We start from the raw sequence: 21274 nt of genomic DNA, 5'->3' as shown, positions 1-21274 counted from the left end.
TAGCCAAATAGTATCACTGGTAACAGTCAAATAGTATCCATGGTAGGGATCGACCAATATAGATTTTTTAGGGCCGATACCGATAATCTGTAAACTTTTAGACCGATAGCCGATAAATTCCTACACAAATCTGCTGAAAATGAATATATTTATTGTTAACGTGTATTTTTTTTTTTGTTAATATTTCTTTTTTATTTATAATTAATATTTTGGTGCGTTTTTTTTTTTTTTACTAACTATTAGCCCCCTTGGGGACAAGAAACCTTGTCCTATTCACCCTGATAGATCTCTATCAGGGTGAATAGGACCTCACACTCTCCCTGCTGCCCTGTGCTTTGTGCACACAGCAGCAGGGAGCCGACTATGGCAGCCAGGGCTTCAGTAGCGTCCTGGCTGCCATGGTAACCGATCGGAGCTCCAGGCTTACACTGCTGGGGCTCCGATTGGAACTGTCACTGAGGAGGAGGGTAGAGGAGACCCTGTGGCCATTGCCACCAATGATTAATACTGGGGGGCTTGGGTGGGGGGGCGCACTGCACCACCAATGTATTTAATATGGGGGTGGAGGTGGGGGGCGCACTGCACCACCAATGATTAATACTGGGGTTGGGGGGGGCGCACTGCGCCACCGATGAAGATAACTCTCTCATTCATTCATATACAGGAGGCGGGAGCTGGCTGCAGAATCACATAGCCGGCTCCCGACCTCTATGTGTGGTAGCTGCGATCCGCGGCAGTTAACCCCTCAGGTGCCGCACCTGAAGGGTTAACTACCGCAGATCACAGCTACCGCTCATAGAGGTCGGGAGCCGGCTATGTGATTCTGCAGCCAGCTCCCACCTCCTGTACATGAATGAATAAGAGCGTTATCTTCATTGGTGGCGCAGTGGCCACAGCCCCCCCCCCCTGTTGTCCTCCTTCCCCTCATTGGCTGCAGCAGTACAGCGGGAGGGAGACACTGCTTCCTTCTCCCCTGTGCTGCTGAGGGAACATGGAGAGCGCTGTCAGCAGCACAATCCTTGTTCCCCATACGTTATCGGAATATCGGCAAAATAGATGCCGATAACGTTCAAAATCCTGAATATCGGCCCATAATATCAGTAAAACCAGTAATCGGTCGATCCCTAATCCATGGTAATAGGCAAATGGTGTCACTGGTAATAGCCAAACTATATCACCGGTAACAGCCAAATAGCATCACTGGTAAAACCCAAACGTGTCACTGGTACTGGTGATAGCCAAATGGTATCACTGATAACAGCCAAATGGTATCACTGATAACAGCCAAATGGTATTAATGGTAATAGCCAATGGCGGTTTTGAGCTCACAGAGAGCAGAGATTTATATGTACAAAATACAGAGGATTAAGAGGGTGCAGTGCACACAGCTTTTCCTTCAAAAAATATATGTATATACATACAATATACATACGGTACATTTTCAAACAATATTACTTGGGTGCTAAAACTTAAAGGGATACCACAGACCACCACTAGATGTATGATATGTTAGGGAATGTCCTAGGCATAGACAAAAAATATGTCTGTCTGCCGGCACCACTATGGGAGCTGACCATTTTCTTATTGAAGTCAATGTATAAGCAGTGGTGAGCTCCTAACCTAGAGGAGGCTGGCGGCAGATAACACTTTATCACTTAACTTTATGCAGAGGATTGCAGCTTTTTATCAATGTTCGGACTGCTATAAGGAGATATAGAATAAGAAATCATTCAGCCACTAGATTTAGGTCTACAATACAAACAAAAATGTCCTTTATTTTCTTCCAGTTACCCAGGTCAGGCCAAATTAAATTGCTATAGTCACACATCTGTGTGAGTCACGATGATTCGATTACAAATGAAGTCATATCCTTGTCTTGTCACCAATGTAACATAAATGTAGATTCAATTAGAATGTTTTGCTGCGTATTATAAAGGAAATGCAGAGAGACTCCTGTGAAATGTAATGCGATGTTAACACGCTCATCACTGGAAGGAGGCATGTGGAGAGGCCATCAATGTCCTTTACACACAAAAGAGGGAAAACAAATGCGACCAGTGGCAATATGGCAACTTAGTTTTTTTCTAGGTGAGACAGAGAGATGAGCGGTGATAAGAGAAGGCGCCACAGAGCCTCCATCTCCTGGCGACAAGTAACAACACTCCGATAGGCATCAAATGTCCTCAGTGTAAGGTGCACGGCCTGGAATCACTTCCTGGTTCAAAGCAGCTAGTAAACTTTTTACAAGCCCTACTTCAGACCTGTTTACAGCTACAAACATCCTCATAAGATTTAAGTAAGTGATAAAAGCAACGTGCGGCCTATTGTAAATGGTAGAACGCTCACCGTACTAGAGGGGCACCGTCAGCCGGCTTTCAACAACGCCATCAGCTGCAAGTTTCAACTATAATATGACTGAAAGTATGCTGGAATAAGAATCACCTCCACTAAATGATAACCAAAGGATCAAAAAATAATTTGTTTAGCTAACTCTTTGCTGGGGAGCTATAAATACCTATATACAGTATATAATATTGGTAAATACCAGGGATGCTCAACCTGCGGCCCTCCAGCTGTTGTAAAACTACAACTCCCACCATGCCCTTCTGTAGGCTGATAGCTGTTGGCTGTCCAGGAATTATGGGAGTTGTAGTTTTGCAACAGCTGGAGGGCCGCAGGTTGAGCATGCCTGGTATATCATACATTTACAGTATACTATGACTAAGGACCCGAAGGGGTCGGAAAGATGCCAGATTGGTATGCTGCACTTGGACTTGATGTATTGCTTGGAATAAATGCTACATTGTATTATATTTTAGATAATTATTATTTTCTATTTACATTTTATTATATTTCATTGGAGTGCTGGATTTGCCTTTTATTGGATTCTGTGTATGGCTGATGCCACATGAATCCCGTGCACCCACTGGACTTGAGCTGACAAACTCCATATATTTGCATTTACAGTATAGTCCCTAAGATTAAAACCTAAAAGAAGGTAGCCCCCCTTGTGCTGCTCCAACAGCTATGACTTTTAGAGGTACTGACTCCACAAGACCTCTGAATGCGTACTGTGGCATGATATTTGTCAGGTGTTTTCTACTGCCCTACCTGAGATCAGGATATAAAGCTGAGCTCTGTGACATATAGGTTTGTATACTTTGGCGCGGGATAACTTAGGTTTCTGAGTTAGGCTACATGTACACTACCGTACTTTGGGTCCACATCCAATCTGCATTTTTGCGGATTGCACAGGGACACATTTATTTGTATGGGTCTGCAAAAACTAAAGGACAGCACACGGATGTCATCCATGTGCTGTCCGCATGTGTGTGGCTGTTCCGCAAGATGTAGAACAAGTCCTATTCTTGTCCATTTAGCGGACAAGAATGGCCATGTCTATAAGGAAATTATGGCATGCACACAGACGGTATCCATATTTAACAGATCTGAGGTTGTGGACCACAAAACGCTTATGGTCGTGTGCATCTAGCCAAAAAAGCAGAGTAAATCCTGACAGAATTCCCAAGAGAGGCAGTAAGAGTACTGACTATCCTGCCCACACAGGATGATTGGCCGTTCTGTAGGTACACACTGATATAGGGAGAGCCGTCAATCACTGAGTGTGGGTGGGGTAATCAGGACTCTCACTGTCTCTCCCAGGAGTCATGTCAGGTTCTAAACCACTACTTGAAATCATGTAAGAGTATAATATTAAATAACTCTTTTAGAACAACAAATAAGTATAAAACATTATCTCCAGCCCATGCCTCAAATATTACACACTAAAACATGCAATACATATATTGAAGAAACTTTAGAATAAAATAACATTTAAACTGAAAGATAATATAAACCAGATTCCACCATAAGGAAGGAATCGAATGGCCAATAAGCCTTTTATTGCAACTGTGCATAATTAAAAGTGCTGTCCACAAATCCCTTTCCTTAGGCAGCTCCCTTCTCCCTTTCCCTAGGCAACTCCCCAGAAGGAGAAGTATTTATGAGGATATAGGACATATAGGTCCTGACACTGGCACTTTACTTAAGCTCCATTAGGAGTGGCACATGCAAGGTGAGCTATGGCATTAAGTATGGTGCTTGGCACAGAACACAGTGGAGTATGACCAGCGTACCAGGAAAAGAGCTGAGGAAATAATCTAGCCACTGACATAGACAACAGAGCTCTACATGCCACTAGTATGGCCCACCAATAAAAAATTAGATTGGTGACACTAACGGACAGGGGTGGACTGGGAACTTAAAGTGGCCGTCAAAAAAAAATTAAAATGGCCCCATGCAGTAGGCGAGTCCAATTTTAAAAATAGGTGGGGCAACACAAGTAGGCAGGTCCAACACAAGCCATAAGTAGACAGGGACAACAGAAGTAGGTGGGGCCGGCACAACATACCAACCGAGCAGAACCAAATACCACAGTGCAGAATAAAATACTGCCCTATTACCATAGAGGACAGAAATAGAGTTGAATTCAGGAGGGGACCTGCGTCTGCTGGCCAGATACATAAGTACATGGTGCTCTTAGCATGAACTAATGCGGAGAGCAGCAGACCGTTCTATGGCCAGTTGTCGTGAGGATGGCCAGTCCACCCCTGCTAACGGAAATAAGAGGAGGTTCGGTGGGTCTTCTAGCTACTGCTTAATTAAACTTTTCTTGGCTTTGCCTTAAACATGCCTTTAATAAAGATACAACTATCACTCCAAATGATTGTTCTTGCATCGTATTACAGTAGAAGGTCTCTTCTTTAAAAGCCTTCAAACCAGCATGACACCTTGAGATGACACATCAGGGTTTTCAGACGCTCTTCTAAATCCCATATGTTATTGTAATGGACATTATACCCTGCAGGCAGAAAATCTGCACTCCTCAAACTGTCAAATAGTAACACAACTGCTGGATTATGATTCACCTGCAAATAGAAAAAAAGACCAGGCTGCCTATCCACCAGTGAGTGATACAATGTGCAAGTCATACAGCAATACCACAATCATGTCTTAAGATGTGCTGCAATGTTGGTACAAGAAAGTAAGCATGAGACATAGACCACATTCTGTGCTGAATTTGTGAAATACCACACTGTTCTTGAGGTTTAAGTAGCAAATGCAATGTGACTGTGAATGCCATCATCTAAGAACAGGAATTTAGATTGTAAGCGGACCTGACAGATATCAAGTCCTGAAAACAAATCCAATGTACAATTGATATTGCAGTATGGCTGCCATTTGCTCAGTTTTCAAAAGTACAGCAGTGTTTAGGATCCCCCAGTGCTGATCTAACGAAAGCTGAAAACCGGTGATCTGAAACCGGAATATTTTACGGCATACTATGGCACAATATAGTGCAGGAACATTAAGGAATATTATACCCACTGCAGAGGTACAGAAGACCACAATGCTTTCATTAAATTCTGCAGAATCATATGAACCAAAACAGATCAATGTTTTAACGAAAATGATATGGACCAAAAAATATTTACAAGAGATGTCATGGCTATATCGTTTTCTAAAATCCATACATGTAGACAATGAGTATCTGCGACTTTCCTTGTCCAAAATTCCATGCACATTAAAAAGGGGTTGTCCAGCCTAGGAGATGACAACCTCAATGGTCGTAACCTGTGCCCAATTATAAAACAAAAAAGCAACTCTTCTGTTCTCAGTTCCTTCTTTCCCATGGTGCTGCCCGGTTCTCAACCGCTTGGTCTTGTGACTTTTGCAGCCAATTACCTACCTCTGCAGTTACATGTGCTAAAATGGCACATCAATGCTAGTGATGTGCGAGTGATGTGCCATTCTAGCACGTGACCACTGAGCCCAGTGACCACAGAGGCCACAAAACCAATCAACTTCCGGTTCAGCAACTGGGGCAGTGGCACAGAAATGGAGGGACTGAGGACAGATGTGTGTTTTTTTCCTTTAATGGACACATGTTCCGGCCATTGGGCTTGTCGGCTCCTGAGCCAGTCAACCCATTTAATTCAACAATAACCCAGGACATATTTACTTAGCAATAGCGTTAGATCATAGAATCTTGTTTGAAACAGCCGTCAAGGGTAGATTAAAGGCTATGGACATCTTTGATATTGAAAAAATATTTTGTTAGTGGTTACTAAGTGGTTAAGTGGCACTCCATTTCAGTATGCAATCTTCAGACCCCCTGACATTACAGTGCACCAAGCTTCTAGTTTTAGAATTTGTTCATGTGGACATGGCTACCCCAATAACAAATGATGAGAGCTGTGACGTCTTTGTGTCCAGGATGCTGATGCCTTCACTACTTCCCATGTATAAGAAAATTTTCATTCCTGGACTGATTTCTCCTTCTACAGCTCAAAAGAGACCTCCTCTCACCTGTCATTGATGATGAAGAGTATATGAATCCCATTCTCCTGTAGAGTTTGTAGTGGGTGGTCTGCTGTCTCTTTACACTTGTATCTAGCCTAATTGAGTCTCCCCCAGAAAACTGCCCTGCGTTTGCCTCCTTTCCATCTACAACCTGTGTAAGCCGCCCTTCTTGTATGGTATCCCCCCTCTTCAAACTGACATGTAAATCTCCTGCCCCTCCATGTTTCTTACTTTAAGCTTATGCTCACACGTTAACCTTTTTCATTACAGGCTGACCGTCAGACTTCTGCCACAGATTAACAGTTTGTCATTGTGCAGATCCAAAAGCAAATTAGATCCATTTACGTCACATGTGCTGTATGAACTATAACACAGACTCCCATGAAATTAGTAGGAGGTGGCTAGTGCATTTATTTCATGTGGATTTCAGCACAGTCTATGCACCGGAATCCATGTGAAAAATGTGAGAAAACACGCTTACACTGAGAAAAAGGCGCAGTAACAGGATTTATGTCACATTCAGCAGCACTACCTGCTATGAGAAGGACTTACACATAGGCCTCATGCACACGACCAATTTGCGGAACGGCACGGACAGCCATTGATATAACTGCCTACTCTTGTCCGCAAAACAGACAAGAATAGGACAGGTTATATTTTCTTTGCGGACCACGGAACGGAGCAATGAATGCGGACAGCACACAGAGTGCTGTCTGCCTCTTTTGCGGCCCCATTGAAGTTAATGGGTCCGCATCCAAGCCGCAAAAACTGCGGCTCAGATGCGGACCAAAACAACGGTCGTGTGCATGAGGCCATATTCTGCTGATGTAAAATTGCTTCATTTTAGGGAGATAATGAACAATTTAAAAATCATTGTAAAGGTGTCCATGGGCTTTAAGAGCTTACCGAATACAGATTCATTACTATTCAGCAGTTTGATGAGAGTTATTTACATCTGTATGCAGTTTGGTAATGGTTGCAGACAACTATTAATTTGTGATTTACCTCTAAAGATATTACATCATTGGTCTCTACATAGGTTTGGGCCTGTTTCAATTTAAATTAGGCCATGCCATAATATTATAGCATATTATATGCATACATGGAAATACTGCCTAAATGCGAGGTATCAAGGATGCCTTTTTGTTAACAGTATCAATGCCCGTAAAACTGTAATATGCTGAGATCTACGGATGACAGTTCTTGTTTCAAATATGCATAGCATATCTTTATTGTAAATCTTTATTTTAAATCCATTGTTTTATCCTCCAAACAACCTATACAAATCCATTTTTGTGTTTGTTACAGTTTCTTTTTACAGTTTAAAACCCTCAATCCACTCAACAATCTCTCAGGGGATTTCTGAATCACTATGGATTAAAATCCTCTTCGACTCCTAACTGCTTCACTAATACTTTGCATTTAATAATTCTACTTGTGAGAGATTTTATTTGACAAAATCCCCTCGCACCCCATGCTGGCATACAGCTGCCCAGGAGCCTTAAACCCAGTGTTTATATCATTATATTCAAAGTATGTAAGAGTTGGGGCAAGTAATAATTCCTGTTTTCTTTCTGCATTTCAATAGATTACCTTACAGCATCTGACACTTTGCTTGGAATCATTAAATAATAGTAACAATCTAAATACACAAAACAAAAATGTGATCCCAAACCCTTTACTAAAAAAAAAAAAGGTCCTCCTTTATGGCCATTTGACCATTAAAGGATTTTCCTACCTGAGGTGGCATCAATAACTGTAGAGCCCCCTCTGCGATCAGCAGTAGGCCGAGGAGATCCTGGCATGCTTACAGGCTCAGAGCGAACAGGTTGGATTCTGTAAGACATGTTTGTTTGAAGATTTTCACAATATATTTTTAAAACTTTTGTAAAAATTCTGTCAATGGTAAATGAGATGATGTTAGTAAAAGAGTATGTTTAACTTTGAATACCATAAAAAATAAAACTTCCTAAATACATTCCTTTATCTTGAAATGATCCCAGTTTACAGCTTGTGACATAAATCTCACCTGCATACAAATAAGGTTTCTTTTACACTGCTGGCAGTAGCTTTCTGGATCCAGCATTGCTGGATGCAACGGGAATGCTCATCAGCCCCATTGAGAATCTCAAAACCGGAAAAAAAAACTTTCCGTTTAGTCCTCATGCATTCTGAATGGAAAGAGATCTGTTCAGGATGCATCAGGATGTCTTCCGTTCTGGCCGCATTCCGTTTTGTGGACAGTCGCCTACTGATTTACAATGTATCCGTTTTTTTTCCGTTTTGATTTCCCCCAACTACATCCTAATGGAACAGATGCATCCTGACGTGCAAAATCAAATGTGAAAGTAGCCTAATATGATGTATGAAAAACTATCACCCTGCACTACAGACCCAAATAAGCTGTTAAACGTGTGTCTTTTGACAAGCTTGTCAACTACCTCCGATAGAAACCAGCAGAATTGTGAACCTAACTCTGGTTGCTATTATATTTTACTGGTTTTTATGGCTCCACATTCTTTTCAGTGACTAAAAGTGTGTCAAACTGATAAAATTCAATGGCTTAATTTTGTAGCAATTCAGCAGCAGGTGGGGCCAGAAAATGTCCACAGGTAGTGGTGAGTACGGTATATAATATTAGAATCCTAATCACAAGGTCATTCCTGTAATTCACCCGCCCACACCCTCCTTGCTTTCCTCTGGATGAAGCTGATCAGAACTGGTTAAACATCCAGTTCAGCCACACTTATTTATTTTAGTAACTTACTTATCAGTCAAATCAAAACCTGCAAGTTCTGTTGAAACAACATGATTAAGAAGTGAAAAGAGACGGAAATAAGTTCAAATACAAACATATTAAATGAGTCTTTTTAATAGGGTAAAGTATGTGCTAGCTCAGTTATACGCTAATGTAAACTGGTAGAAGGTATTCTTCTCACCGAACTAGCAAAATCTATACTCGGTATCAGAGCTAAAAGGGTATGTGCATGCATGTACGTAGCTAGAGTGTATGTATCCAGTGTGCATGTATGTGATTGTATTCATCTGTAAGTGTTAGTATCTAGTGATTATAGGTACAGTGGCATGCAAAAGTTTGGGCAGCCCTGGTCACAATTGCAGTTATGGGCAAGCCCTGGTCACGGATGCGATGCGTGAGTTGAACGCATTGCACCCGCACTGAATACCGACCCATTCATTTCTATGGGGCTGTTCACATGAGCGGTGATTTTCACGCATCACTTATGAATGGGGTTATAGAAGTGAATGGGGTTGCGTGAAAATCGCAAGTATCCGCAAGCAAGTGCGGATGCGGTGCGATTTTTATGCACGGTTGCTAGGAGACGATCGGGATGGAGACCCGATCATTATTATTTTCCCTTATAACATGGTTATAAGGGAAAATAATAGCATTCTGAATACAGAATGCTTAGTACAATAGCGCTGGAGGGGTTAAAAAATAAGAATTTTATTTTTTTAACCCTTCCAGCGCTATTGTACTAAGCATTCTGTATTCAGAATGCTATTATTTTCCCTTATAACCATGTTATAAGGGAAAATAATACAATCTACAGAACACAGATCCCAAGCCCGAACTTCTGTGAAGAAGTTCGGGTTTGGGTATCAAACGCGCGTGATTTTTCTCATGCGAGTGCAAAACACATTACAATATTTTGCACTCGCACGGAAAAATCGCGGGTGTTCCCGCAACGCACCCGCACATTTTCCCGCAATGCCCGTGTGAAAGGGGCCTTACTATTTTAAGCAAAACTCCAGATTTGCATGCCACTTTATGTACCTAAATGCAGTGATTATATAAGTGTTCATGTATGAAATGAGGGGAGGCATTAATTAATTGCACAGTTTTTTCTGTCACTTTTAAATCTGTCTAGAAGTTTACATAGGGGCACCCAAGACAAGCAGCTTAGGTCAGCGAGCAAACAAGCTGGTAAGTGTGATCATCAATGTGGGTCCCACCAGTCAGAAAGGTCTAGAAATTAGTGCACAACCTCTTTAAATAGACAATTTGTAACTACCTACAAAAGGTACTGACACAGGGCAGATTTTATTAGCCACAGTAGAGCTGTATTTACATGAACCGCAAAACATCGGTCGTGTGCATGAGCCCTAAGAGCTCGTTAACACGAACATGTGAAGCCTGTACCCGTGCTGTGGACCGCAAATTGTGGTACGCAATGCACGGGCATTGTTCGTGGGGCAGCCGCATTAGGATCGCAGACCAATTCACTAGAATGGGTTTGCGAATTGCGATCCTTCCGTTCCTCAAAAAGATAGAGCAAGTTCTATCTTTTTGCAGTGCGGAAGCATGGAATGGAACCCCAAAAAGCACTCCGTAGTGCTTCCGTTTCGCACTGTTAGAGATGGCCATAAAGTCTCCTTTAAAATGTCACACTTTATAAATTATATTCAAATTGACTCATTTTATAACAAGCGAATACGACAAATTGGAAAATATTAAATAGAAAATCAGCAGTAACAGTAAAATAAAAACAAAACATAATTGTGCATAGAAGATCTACCTAAGGCTGTTTAGATCAAGATCATCTGTGTCAAACTCCAGCAAAGGCTGCGGGGTATCACTTGGAGCATGTGAGTGGAGGACTGAGGAGCTAGAAGAGATCACAGTTGTTTGGCCTGAAGGATGGATCGTTTTAAACTGAAACTGAGGTCCCATCCACAATCGTCTGTGAGGTCCTGTATGTGTGACTATTTCCACCTGGAATATGACAAGAAATGGCAGTGATCAATGCTGCTTACACATGAAAATCACTAATTACAAAAGAAAGCACAATAAAGAAAGTTCCTGTAACCAGATATTCAGCATGGAACACGAATATCCACAAACATTTGTGGATAATACATTTCTATACTCTAGTTTTTAGTCCTCTTAAAATGATACTATTGAAGTTTACTGTCATTTACATATAGCCTATGTTCAACTGCATTTATTTAAAGGGATTGTCCAGCAGGGAATACATTTTCTCAAAGGGCACAAAGTGGGTTAAAGAAGTTGTTCCAAGGAAAATATTCTATATTTTTCAAATTTTTGCATCACCAATGGATTATTTAATAAACCCAATTTGCATATTGCCACCTGCTGTTGGTTCTTTTCCTTTCTCTGTCCACATCAGTAACATGGCTGAGGTGGTTGCACATGCTCAGTTTCATCCTTCAATTGCCTCCAGCCCTACTACCGTGTGACTGTGCTGCCAGCTTGACATAAATCGAGCAGAGCAATTGGAGCAACAACATGGGAGAGCTCTGGATCCATGTGAGGTACAGGGTTGGATCTACCTTTATTAGAAAAAGATTGTCACAGACTATATGAAGTATTTTTGTAAATTTTTTACATTATTTATAGCCCCTTAAAAAAAGGTATATTCACCTCGACGAACCCCCTTTGCTACCACTCTGAAGCTTAGCAAGTCCCCACTGGTCTTCCACCTCCTGGTCCCATCTCAACAGACAGGAAAAGCCCATGCACGCAGTCATTAGCCACAGCAAGCAGACCATTTCAATAGAGAGATTTATTTCAGTGGGAGTAATTAAGCACTATCAATAAGCAAATAGAGCAGGGATGGCCAACCTGAGGCTCTCCAGCTGTTTCAAAACTACAACTCCCATCATGCCTGGACAGTCTACAGCGATCAACCTACAGCAGGGCATGGTGGGAGTTGTAGTTTTACAACAGCTGGAGAGCCGCAGGTTGGCCATGCCTGAAATAGAGGTTATGGGACTCCAGTTCTTTCTACAGGTGAGAGTAACAGAGTTTGGGTCCTGCACCTATAAAACATTTATGGAATATCCCAAAAATATGCCATTAAGTATAAGGTGGGAATACTCCTACAAATAAACCAGACAAGTTGTTTCTGTACATTCTCAAATGTTGGACAGAACTGCAAGCATCACAAAGAAATATTGGCAGATTTCTACTTCACATACAAAGACAGTGTACATGTAGTTCAATATTAGCTGGGAAATTTGTGTGCATGAAATCATCAGTCTAATACTCTAAACCAGGCATGTCCAAACTGCGGCCCTCCAGCTGTTGCAAAACTACAACTCCCAGCATGCCCTAATAGCTGTAAGCTATCCAGGCATGCTTGGAGTTGTAGTTTTGCAACAGCTGGAGGGCCGCAGTTTGGACATGCCTGCTCTAAACCAACATCTAATATGTTGCAATTGTTGTACATAATTATAGCAATATTCCTAATATGGAAATATCTTCATATCTATCCTGTCATCATTTTAACAAATAAATCCAACCTTTTACATGAGGCAATAATGTAAAAGGATGAGAAAAGGAAAATCCTACTGAACCATGTTACTGCCCTTAAGATTGTGCTACGTTTATTTTCCATTCGCTCTTCCACTTTTTCCTTACACTGACCCAGCTGAGAAAATATTTGGAAATTTGTAAGGGAATTAAACATTTTTTATTAATCTGTAAGAATTCATAAATGTAACACTGAATGTTAATAAATGTTATTTTAGAATAAACAGGATTGTGGTTTAACACAAGCCATGTTTTACACAATAATTCACGGCAAACACATGTTCTTTTAAAGCAAATTCAGCAGATATAAAAACAGCAATGAAAAAGTAGCCTGGGGAAAATTCTTTGCATTTATGAAAATGAATACAGTCTTTTTTTCCCAGTGGCAGGTTATAGCATAAGTCTATTACTGGCCAACAATAGTAGCTCAGATCACTGTGCACCTGTAAAGTAGGATTGAACCTTTCCACCACTCGCCCTAGGAATAGTGACTATATAGTCTTTAACTTCATCAATAGGTTTACCTATAAGGGCCACATATAAACCACTACAACGCCTATTAGAAAAATGTGTATGCCCTTATAATAATCACACATTAGTTACTAAAAAGTTGAATCTTTATTAGCATCACATGAAAAACATATTACATCATAATTATGTTAAAAGAGACACATAGAAATCCACATCGTACAAAAGAGGAGGGACACCTGGAAGTAAATTGGTCAAAAACAAATGGTACTGGATACGGAGGGGTTTGGAAAAATATCCATATATAGTACATATAAAGTGCCAGTGCAAAATATAATCCTATACAAACATAGGGAATAAATCAAAGAACCCCCAAAGAGTCCAACAGGAAATGAATACCTCTCATTTGATATCTGACATGTAAATCAAGGGCATATACAGCATATAACATATGATAAATGTATATAGTCAAAGGGGTATGTAACAACAAATCCCCTATATAAAGCTGAGCGTGTATTCCGCGCGGGTGCAATGCGTCATGTGAACGCATTGCGACCGCACGGAATCTGGACCCATTCATTTCAATGGAGCTGTGTACATGTGCGTTGGTTTTCACGCATCACTTCTGTGTTGCGTGAAAATCGCAGCTTGTTCTATATTCTGCGATTTTCACGCAATGCTGGCCCCATAGAAGTGAATGGAGCTGTGTGAAAATCGCATCGCATTCGCAAGCAAGTGCAAATGCAATGCGTTTTTCATGGATGGTTGCTAAGAGATGTTGTTTTTTATCACCCGCGTGCAAAACGCAGCAAAACGCATTGCACCCGCGCAATCAAAACTGAACAACTGAACGCGATCGAAGGCAAAACTGAATGACTTTGCCTGCGAAATCGCGCATTTTTCACTGAACGCATTCGCAACGCATCCGGACCTAATTTGGACACGCTCGTCTCCAAGAGGCCTAAAAGGGTCTTGGGCAACCAATGCATGATGTGTATCAGGAACAGTGATGGTCAGTTTGCAGTGTTCGCCAGCAAACACAAGCGGCCTGCCATCTTTAGTAAGGTAGACTCACCCTTCCGGCGATGCACAGGTAAGCCCTTACCTGTGCCTATGACGGGAGCCGGTCTGAAATAAAATGCAGTCACAGGGAGCAGAACAGCCCGATGAAGGCCCCCGGTGGCTGTTCTCGGAACTGCCTGCTCCCGGTGACTGCATTTGATTTCAGACCGGCTCCCGTCACAGGCACAGGTAAGGGCTTACCTGTGCATCGCCGGAAGGGTGAGTCTACCTTACTAAAGATGGCAGCCCGCATGTGTGACCATCACTGTTCCCGATATGTGTGGCAGCCCGCATGTGTGACCATCACTGATCAGGAAGTCTGAGAGGCGGTATGGCCATCTTGGATGGCAGAAAAAGAGCCCGAAACTAGGCAGATATGCAACTAAAAAGATGAAAAGGAGAGCACTAGGCAATCGTTCTGTTCATTCTCCAGTTAATATGAAGTTTTATTCTTGAACCAGACAGTGCTTTACAATGGGTCAGTCGGGTCTCTATTTTCTTACAAAGGCACAGGAGATTACACTAATGTGCATGCTCGTAGAAATGTAATGGAACAGAACCATGACACCAATGTGACTATTGGCCAAAATTTATTTTCACAAATGCACTGCACGAGATTAACCAAGCAAATGCCATTTCCGACAGCTTAAAGCTTGTTTATTTACTGGGGCTGGAGAGATGATACAATTTTGGCTGCCCTGTGTCATACCTCCGAACATTTGAATCCCCAGTCATAGGACTTAACCTGCTCCACCCAGGAACGTCCACAAAACCTCATTGAACTGTTAATACTGGGGCACATTTGCATGCGAGGCCAGTTTCACAGAATAATTCCACACAAGGAAGGCAGATGGGAAGCTTGATGCCAGAAAAGTACAGCAGAAAGCGCCATTCTGCCTGCCAGCTGAAACCTAACAGAACCAGGACACCACAGTGACTAATGGCCAAAATTCATTTCAAACAAATGTAAGCTTAAAGTCTACTGATTTACTGCCGGGACTCCAGGGAATATACAATCTCTCAAGCTCCCAATACTTGAATCCTCATTTATAGGACATTTTAAACCTGCACCACTCAGGAAGGCCCACAACATCTAACAGAACTGGCAATTTTGGGGCACATTTGCATGCTCCCTGAATTTGTTTCGAAGAATAATTCCACAAAAAAGGCAGGTAGGAGGCGTGCTGTACTCTATTCTATTACTGGAAATCTCCAATTGATAAAGGGAGGAAAAGGCGGACTGAGAGCCCTGGAGAGACATAGCATGGACCTGACTGTATCTCTTATGCAGGGACCTGAACCAAGGATTATTGAAAGGGTATAAAGGGAAAACTGGTACTGATTCCTCTGTTCCCAGATGTCATCAGTGTTTTAATCTTTACTTGGGCCACCTTACCTCTATATGCTCTACTGAAGACAGGTGTTGTGATCATTTTATCATATTAAGGAATTACTACACATTTTCAAAGTACAATGCTTCAAACCAATTAACTCAGGTATGAGATGTTTGGGGCTTAGGTACTGGGGCTCCACCATTGGCCAAGTCTTCAAGATAAAAATGCCAGCTTCCTAGTGTTGTGCTCATTGCTTATGGACCACACTTAAATCTGCAACACTTATCGGTGGATTTTAATGTTGTAACATAAAGACTACATCATTTCTCTTGCCTGCTGGAGCTATTGTTTTATGGTTTCACTATATGGATTCTACATCATTTAAGATAAGGGAATCTATCACCAAAACAGATCTCCATAAGGCCTCATGCACAGACCGTTCCGTTCGCAAATTGCGGATCCACAAAACACGGAAGCCGCCCGTGTGCCTTCCGCAATTTGCGGAACGGAACAGGTGGCCCATTGTAGAAATGCCTATTGTCAGCAAAACGGACAAGAATTGGACATGTTATATTTTTTTTGCGGGGCTACGTAACGGAGCAACGGATGCAGACAGCACACAGAGTGCTGTCCGCATCTTTTGCGGCCCCATTGAAGTGAATGGGTCCCCACCCGAGCTGTAAAAACTGCGGCTCGGATGCGGACCAGAACAACGGCCGTGTGCATGAGGCCTAAATTTGTGCATTTATCATATACACTAATAACACTAAGTGCATGGGTGTAATATCAACCCACATACTGTAATGCCCCCACTCAACATGTCATCAGGAACGTGTACAGTAGGTGTACAGTATACAGAAATCACACGGAGAGTGATCACTGGACCAGATCCGGCACTCCTCTACAAGAAAGATGCTATTTTACATACGGTACAAATGGCTATTCACTGGGTACACCAGAACCCACTAGCTAGCTTTATTAGGACATCCAGCAGATGTTCTAATCTATAGAGAACTGTTCCCATGATGAATTGATAACCACTGTTCACATGAACCTCAGGTGGTTCCCCTCACCACATTTTTGAGTGAAAAATTAAACAAACTAATCAATTTTTGCTATAGGATGTATATTCATTGCAGATTTTAGCATATGTATTTAACATATGAAACAGTGTATCTAAAAATGGGAGCCATGTAAATGAAGAAAATCATCCAGTCTACATACTGTTTTTTTAAATAGATTTTATTAAGCAAATTTTGAACATACAAAAAATACAAACAGAAAAATTACAAAAACCCTTCCTCCCAACCACCCCACTCAGATGAGCCACCAGTTGCGGAGAGAGAAAAAAACTCACCTTCACATCACTTATGCTACAAGTGGACTCACTATAATGTCAAATTCCAATAATTAGATTAACTCCGTTCCTTAGGATCTAGATTATTAACCCAACATTTCCAAATTGCAGACCAATCACTAGCCCTGTCATTAGATTTAAAAAGTCAAAACTCCAGTAACATAACATTTGAGACAAACCTCTCCCAAGCCTGAACAGTAGGAAAACGCGATGATAACCAAAGTTTAGCAATAGCATTGTGTGCCACCAATAACAATATGCTCTTGCAAACTGAATAGGACTCAATAAAACTGGAGTTAGACCCCAAGATACAATACTGTGGATCCAAAGGAATACTCCAGCCAGCCTACACATTGTACTGGTTTCCTTGTGCTTCTGACTTGTAGCAATATAATTCTCTTTTGCTTCAGCATGTGATCCACGGTCTAGTTTATAAGGTTCGCACAAGAAATGTGCCCGTGGAAACACTTTTTTCTCCACCACTATAAATTACTCACAGCCCAGCTCCGAGGATTTGTCCGGTCAAGAATTTTGAATATGTTGTTAGATTTATGAGCCTTGAAGGTTCTGAGGGTACAAGAGCCTCTCTGCTGCTACCTTTTGTTTCTCGCCAGTTCTTGGGTTGCCCTGAGAGATTTTCATTTCTTGCGTAGCCTGTACTTCATGAGGCAGTGCAAATTAGGCCAACGATAAAGGATCCTGTATATTTTAAGCTCAGAACCATCAGTGTCACAGAGCCGAGAGGTAAACAGATGCCTTTGCAGTTTAATCGAGGCTATGGCCAGATGTTCCTATTCACTCTCCTGTTGTGTGCAGGACAAACATATTGTATCTACTTCACACTGACAACACACATTACCCACTGTTCTAATTGAAAAGTTGAAGTGAAGGGCAGGCTTTCTCAATAAATTCTGTGACAATATTTGATGCCGAAAAGAAAGCTAAAAACCAGTATAGTGGAAAGAGCTGAACATTGCTGGCAAGAGGAAAACTTTTCAGTTCCCCCACCAAAGTTGCAGCCATTTTCACTGAGCTTGGCAGTTTTCTACAAGAATATCTGCACATGTTCTGTGGCTACATCTATCTGTCTGGCTGTCAAATATGTAATGTATATAATGTCAGGGCAGGAGTTGTAACAGAGAATGAAAGTTTATGTACAGCGTGGCACACTCACATTTCTAGCTACTTTGCTTTTATCGTTTTGCTTTACTGTTATCTTGTAAAGGACATATAATATTGTAATTGATCTTTAAGATATATACCACAAAAGTGATATTTACTATTCCAATAGAATTTTTTATCTGGGATGATAGCAATTTACAGGTATGTCCAACTTATAGAATTAAATTGGTTTTTCTCAGTTTTAAGTGGTAAATAAGCCTTAAAGGGTGGTCTCACAAAAACAACAACCAAAGATTTATGTAGCATAGAAATAGATTACTGGGCTACTACTGGTCCCATGGAAAGAGTGGGCCTAACTCTGGTTACTCCCTCTCTCTTGTTATTTGGTTCCTCAAATATCAAGCTTTTATCCTGGGTTGAAAACACAGGCATCATGGAGGGGGCAAGCTCTGTACTATAGGCACCCTCTATTATGTACAGGGATACTTCAGGGAAAATGTTTGCTGGGGGCCGCTCTCTGGAACTGTTATAATATGCTATTGTATCGAACTACTGGTAAATGATACTGGTTTCTTATATCCACAGAGTTATATCCTGATAAAGCTGTCTATTATATAGCTGGGTGCTCTGTCTAAACCAGAATACTACATATTTTCTGGTTACGTTTTTGCTTAGTAAAGTAGAGGAGAAGAAGCTTAGAGGGCCATATGTTGTCACTAATTTATTCATGTATGTAGCATTTACCAACCTCTACAATTTTACTACAGCACAAATCATCTCACCTACAGACAGCAGCAGAATGTACACACAGAAGTGTACATAAGATAAGTGAAGGTAGGTTGATGGTTGAGCAACTGTTAAATGAATGATTGTCTGATGACTGTTCATTATAAGTATGCAGCCATATGCATTTTACTGTACATTGGCCATTACAGTCATGAAAACTGACGACACATTTTTAGTTACAGCAGGGCCATGCACAGATCTCATAGGGCCCCCTCTGACCGACTCAGTTTCCAAGTTTGTGTGCATCAATCACTCCCATGCACTGCAGAATGCAAAGCACAACGCCCTAGATTTCTGATGAATTGCCATTTTTTTTATAAAGTGGAAGAAATTTCAATTACAAATAAATTGTAATAAAAAAGTGACACCTGTCCTCACCCACTTTATCTGACCTCTACATCAGTAAAGCTGAACACATGCTTCATAAATATGGTTCTCATTCTGAACACCATATAGCATAAAAAGACAGATAAATCTCCTGCTTCCTGTCTATTACAAAGCCAGCTGCCTGCAGCCACCACTAGAGGGAGCTAGGTGCATAGGAATTTATACAGTTACTGTAATCCTCTGCTTGCACAGAGCTTCCCCTAATGGTGGCTGCTGGAAAATGCAGTGTTTTTACATCCTGAAGAGAAAGATGGAGTTAAGCATTGGGCCTCCTCTCCCTGGGCTCCATAGTAGTTGCATGGTTTTCCTCCATTAACGGTATTCCACTGGACAACAGGCTACGGATGAACAATATTTTTGGGAGCAGATCGTACATGGAATAGTGAAAAAATTGTAAATCCAGACAACTTCTTTCCAGATGATGTAGTCTGTCATCGGCTGGCTAAAACAATCATTTATTTGCTAAATTTGCCCTGATGAATGATCATGTAAATGAAGTTTGGATTGTTTATGGCCAATTTAATAAATGGATTAGAAAATTAATCTGCAACATAATGGTAGTAGAAGACTACAGCACTCCGCCTGAAAAACTGGGAAAATTAAAATGTAACCCAGGATGAAAGGATTTCTCTAGCCAACATTGTGTTTAGATCGGGAAATGCAGGGGGGAAGAGGGATTAAATAGCTCTATGATCTGACTGTAGATGATTGTATATGCCTGAGGATGTTTTTTGAGAACTACTGCATTTATTAAAACTTATAATATCTTTCTGGATATACCACTTTGCCTGTAATAAAGTGACATGTTATGATAAACTTTTGTGGCTTGAGCTCTTAAAATTCTCTTGTATGGAGGACATTAGGTCAAGTCTAGTGTCTAAGTTTTTGGGTTTTGCTTTTTTCTCTTGTCTGAGAACACAATTATATCCCACATATTTGCAATTTTGCGGCATAGATGTAGGATTTCCAGGCTTTTGTTTATGAAGTCCTTGAAATATACACAATTAAATGCTCTTTGGTCAAAGATTGGACTTCCTCTTATAGCTTCCTACAGCTACATCTTGTATATCTCACATAGGCATGCCATCAAGGTAACATACATATAGGGAATTTGCACCATTAAAATCCTTGCGCTGTGCTTCACTGTACTCAGGTGTTTACTTTAGCCAAGCTCTTACCTATTGTTTTACAGAACAAAGAACATCTTCTGCTCCAAGGAGCAGAAGTGCGGAATCTCACTATGCTCTGAAACATCTTGTCATATTAATCAATGCAAGAAAGGACATTTGGTCCAAGGATAGATGCAAGAAAAGTTATTATTTCATGCTACAATGTGTGATCACAGAGGAATGCATTAGCTAGGGTGTGATTAAAGAGAGCTGCTATGTATTTTAGACGTCAGAAAAAAAGAGACTCAAGTTATATTCCACACCCTTACCGACTAGTACTGTATTATAGAAAATAAAAGACCCCATTTCATACTAAAACATTCTCTTAGGAATACCCAGGGGCATTGCCAAGGTGAAGATCCTTTTTTCTTCTTTTGTATGGAGATCAGATGAGGGCTATACTTTGTTCTCTTGAGCTCTGCTCAATTTCCATTGAATAATGAAGGGGGTAATGTACAGATTGAAGGTAGGTCTGTAGCCTTTTTATGAATCCATACACCCCTGACTTGCAGAGCCGAGCAGAAACAAAGAGACACAATGCCCCCTCATTTCAGTTAGTGTGTGCTAGTGTGTGGGGTGGGGGAGGTCATTGTACCCAATGAAGAAAAATGATGTCATGTTTCTATGACATCCCAGCAGTTCCCTATAAGATGTTGTGCCCCAAGGTCAGACTGGGGTTTCTTGGGCCTACCAGAGGAAATTATTCTCAGGGCCCAAACCCCATATCATCAATAAAGTCTAATAGATTTGGATGTTTTTGGATGTCTAAATGTTTAGTTTTTCTCCTGGACCTTTGGGCCCATTATGGTATCAGAGCCTGGACCCACTGGAGGATCCTCTGGTACTCTGGGGGGGCGGGGCAGTCTGATGCTGTTGTGCCTCCAAGAACAACCCTACCAGGTGAATGTACAGTGTACCACACTCAGTGTAA

The 21274-nt window shown here is 41.3% G+C and overlaps 1 protein-coding gene across 10 annotated transcripts in view; it reads right to left on the bottom strand.

Annotated features, from left to right (window-relative positions):
• BCAS3 (BCAS3 microtubule associated cell migration factor) overlaps nucleotides 1-21274 on the bottom strand; it is a 1183153-nt gene that overhangs the window by 518628 nt on the left and 643251 nt on the right. For all 10 annotated transcript variants that reach the window (XM_044286261.1, XM_044286253.1, XM_044286262.1 and 7 more), the window contains 2 exons: nucleotides 10902-11098; nucleotides 8102-8199 (listed from right to left, as the gene is read on the bottom strand). In XM_044286261.1, the coding sequence (XP_044142196.1) occupies nucleotides 8102-8199; nucleotides 10902-11098 (295 nt within the window). The remainder of the gene's footprint in view (nucleotides 1-8101; nucleotides 8200-10901; nucleotides 11099-21274) is intronic.

Source organism: Bufo gargarizans, chromosome 3 (assembly GCF_014858855.1).
Source record: "Bufo gargarizans isolate SCDJY-AF-19 chromosome 3, ASM1485885v1, whole genome shotgun sequence".
Taxonomy (NCBI): domain Eukaryota; kingdom Metazoa; phylum Chordata; class Amphibia; order Anura; family Bufonidae; genus Bufo; species Bufo gargarizans.
This window is presented reverse-complemented; position numbering and strand designations above follow the sequence as displayed.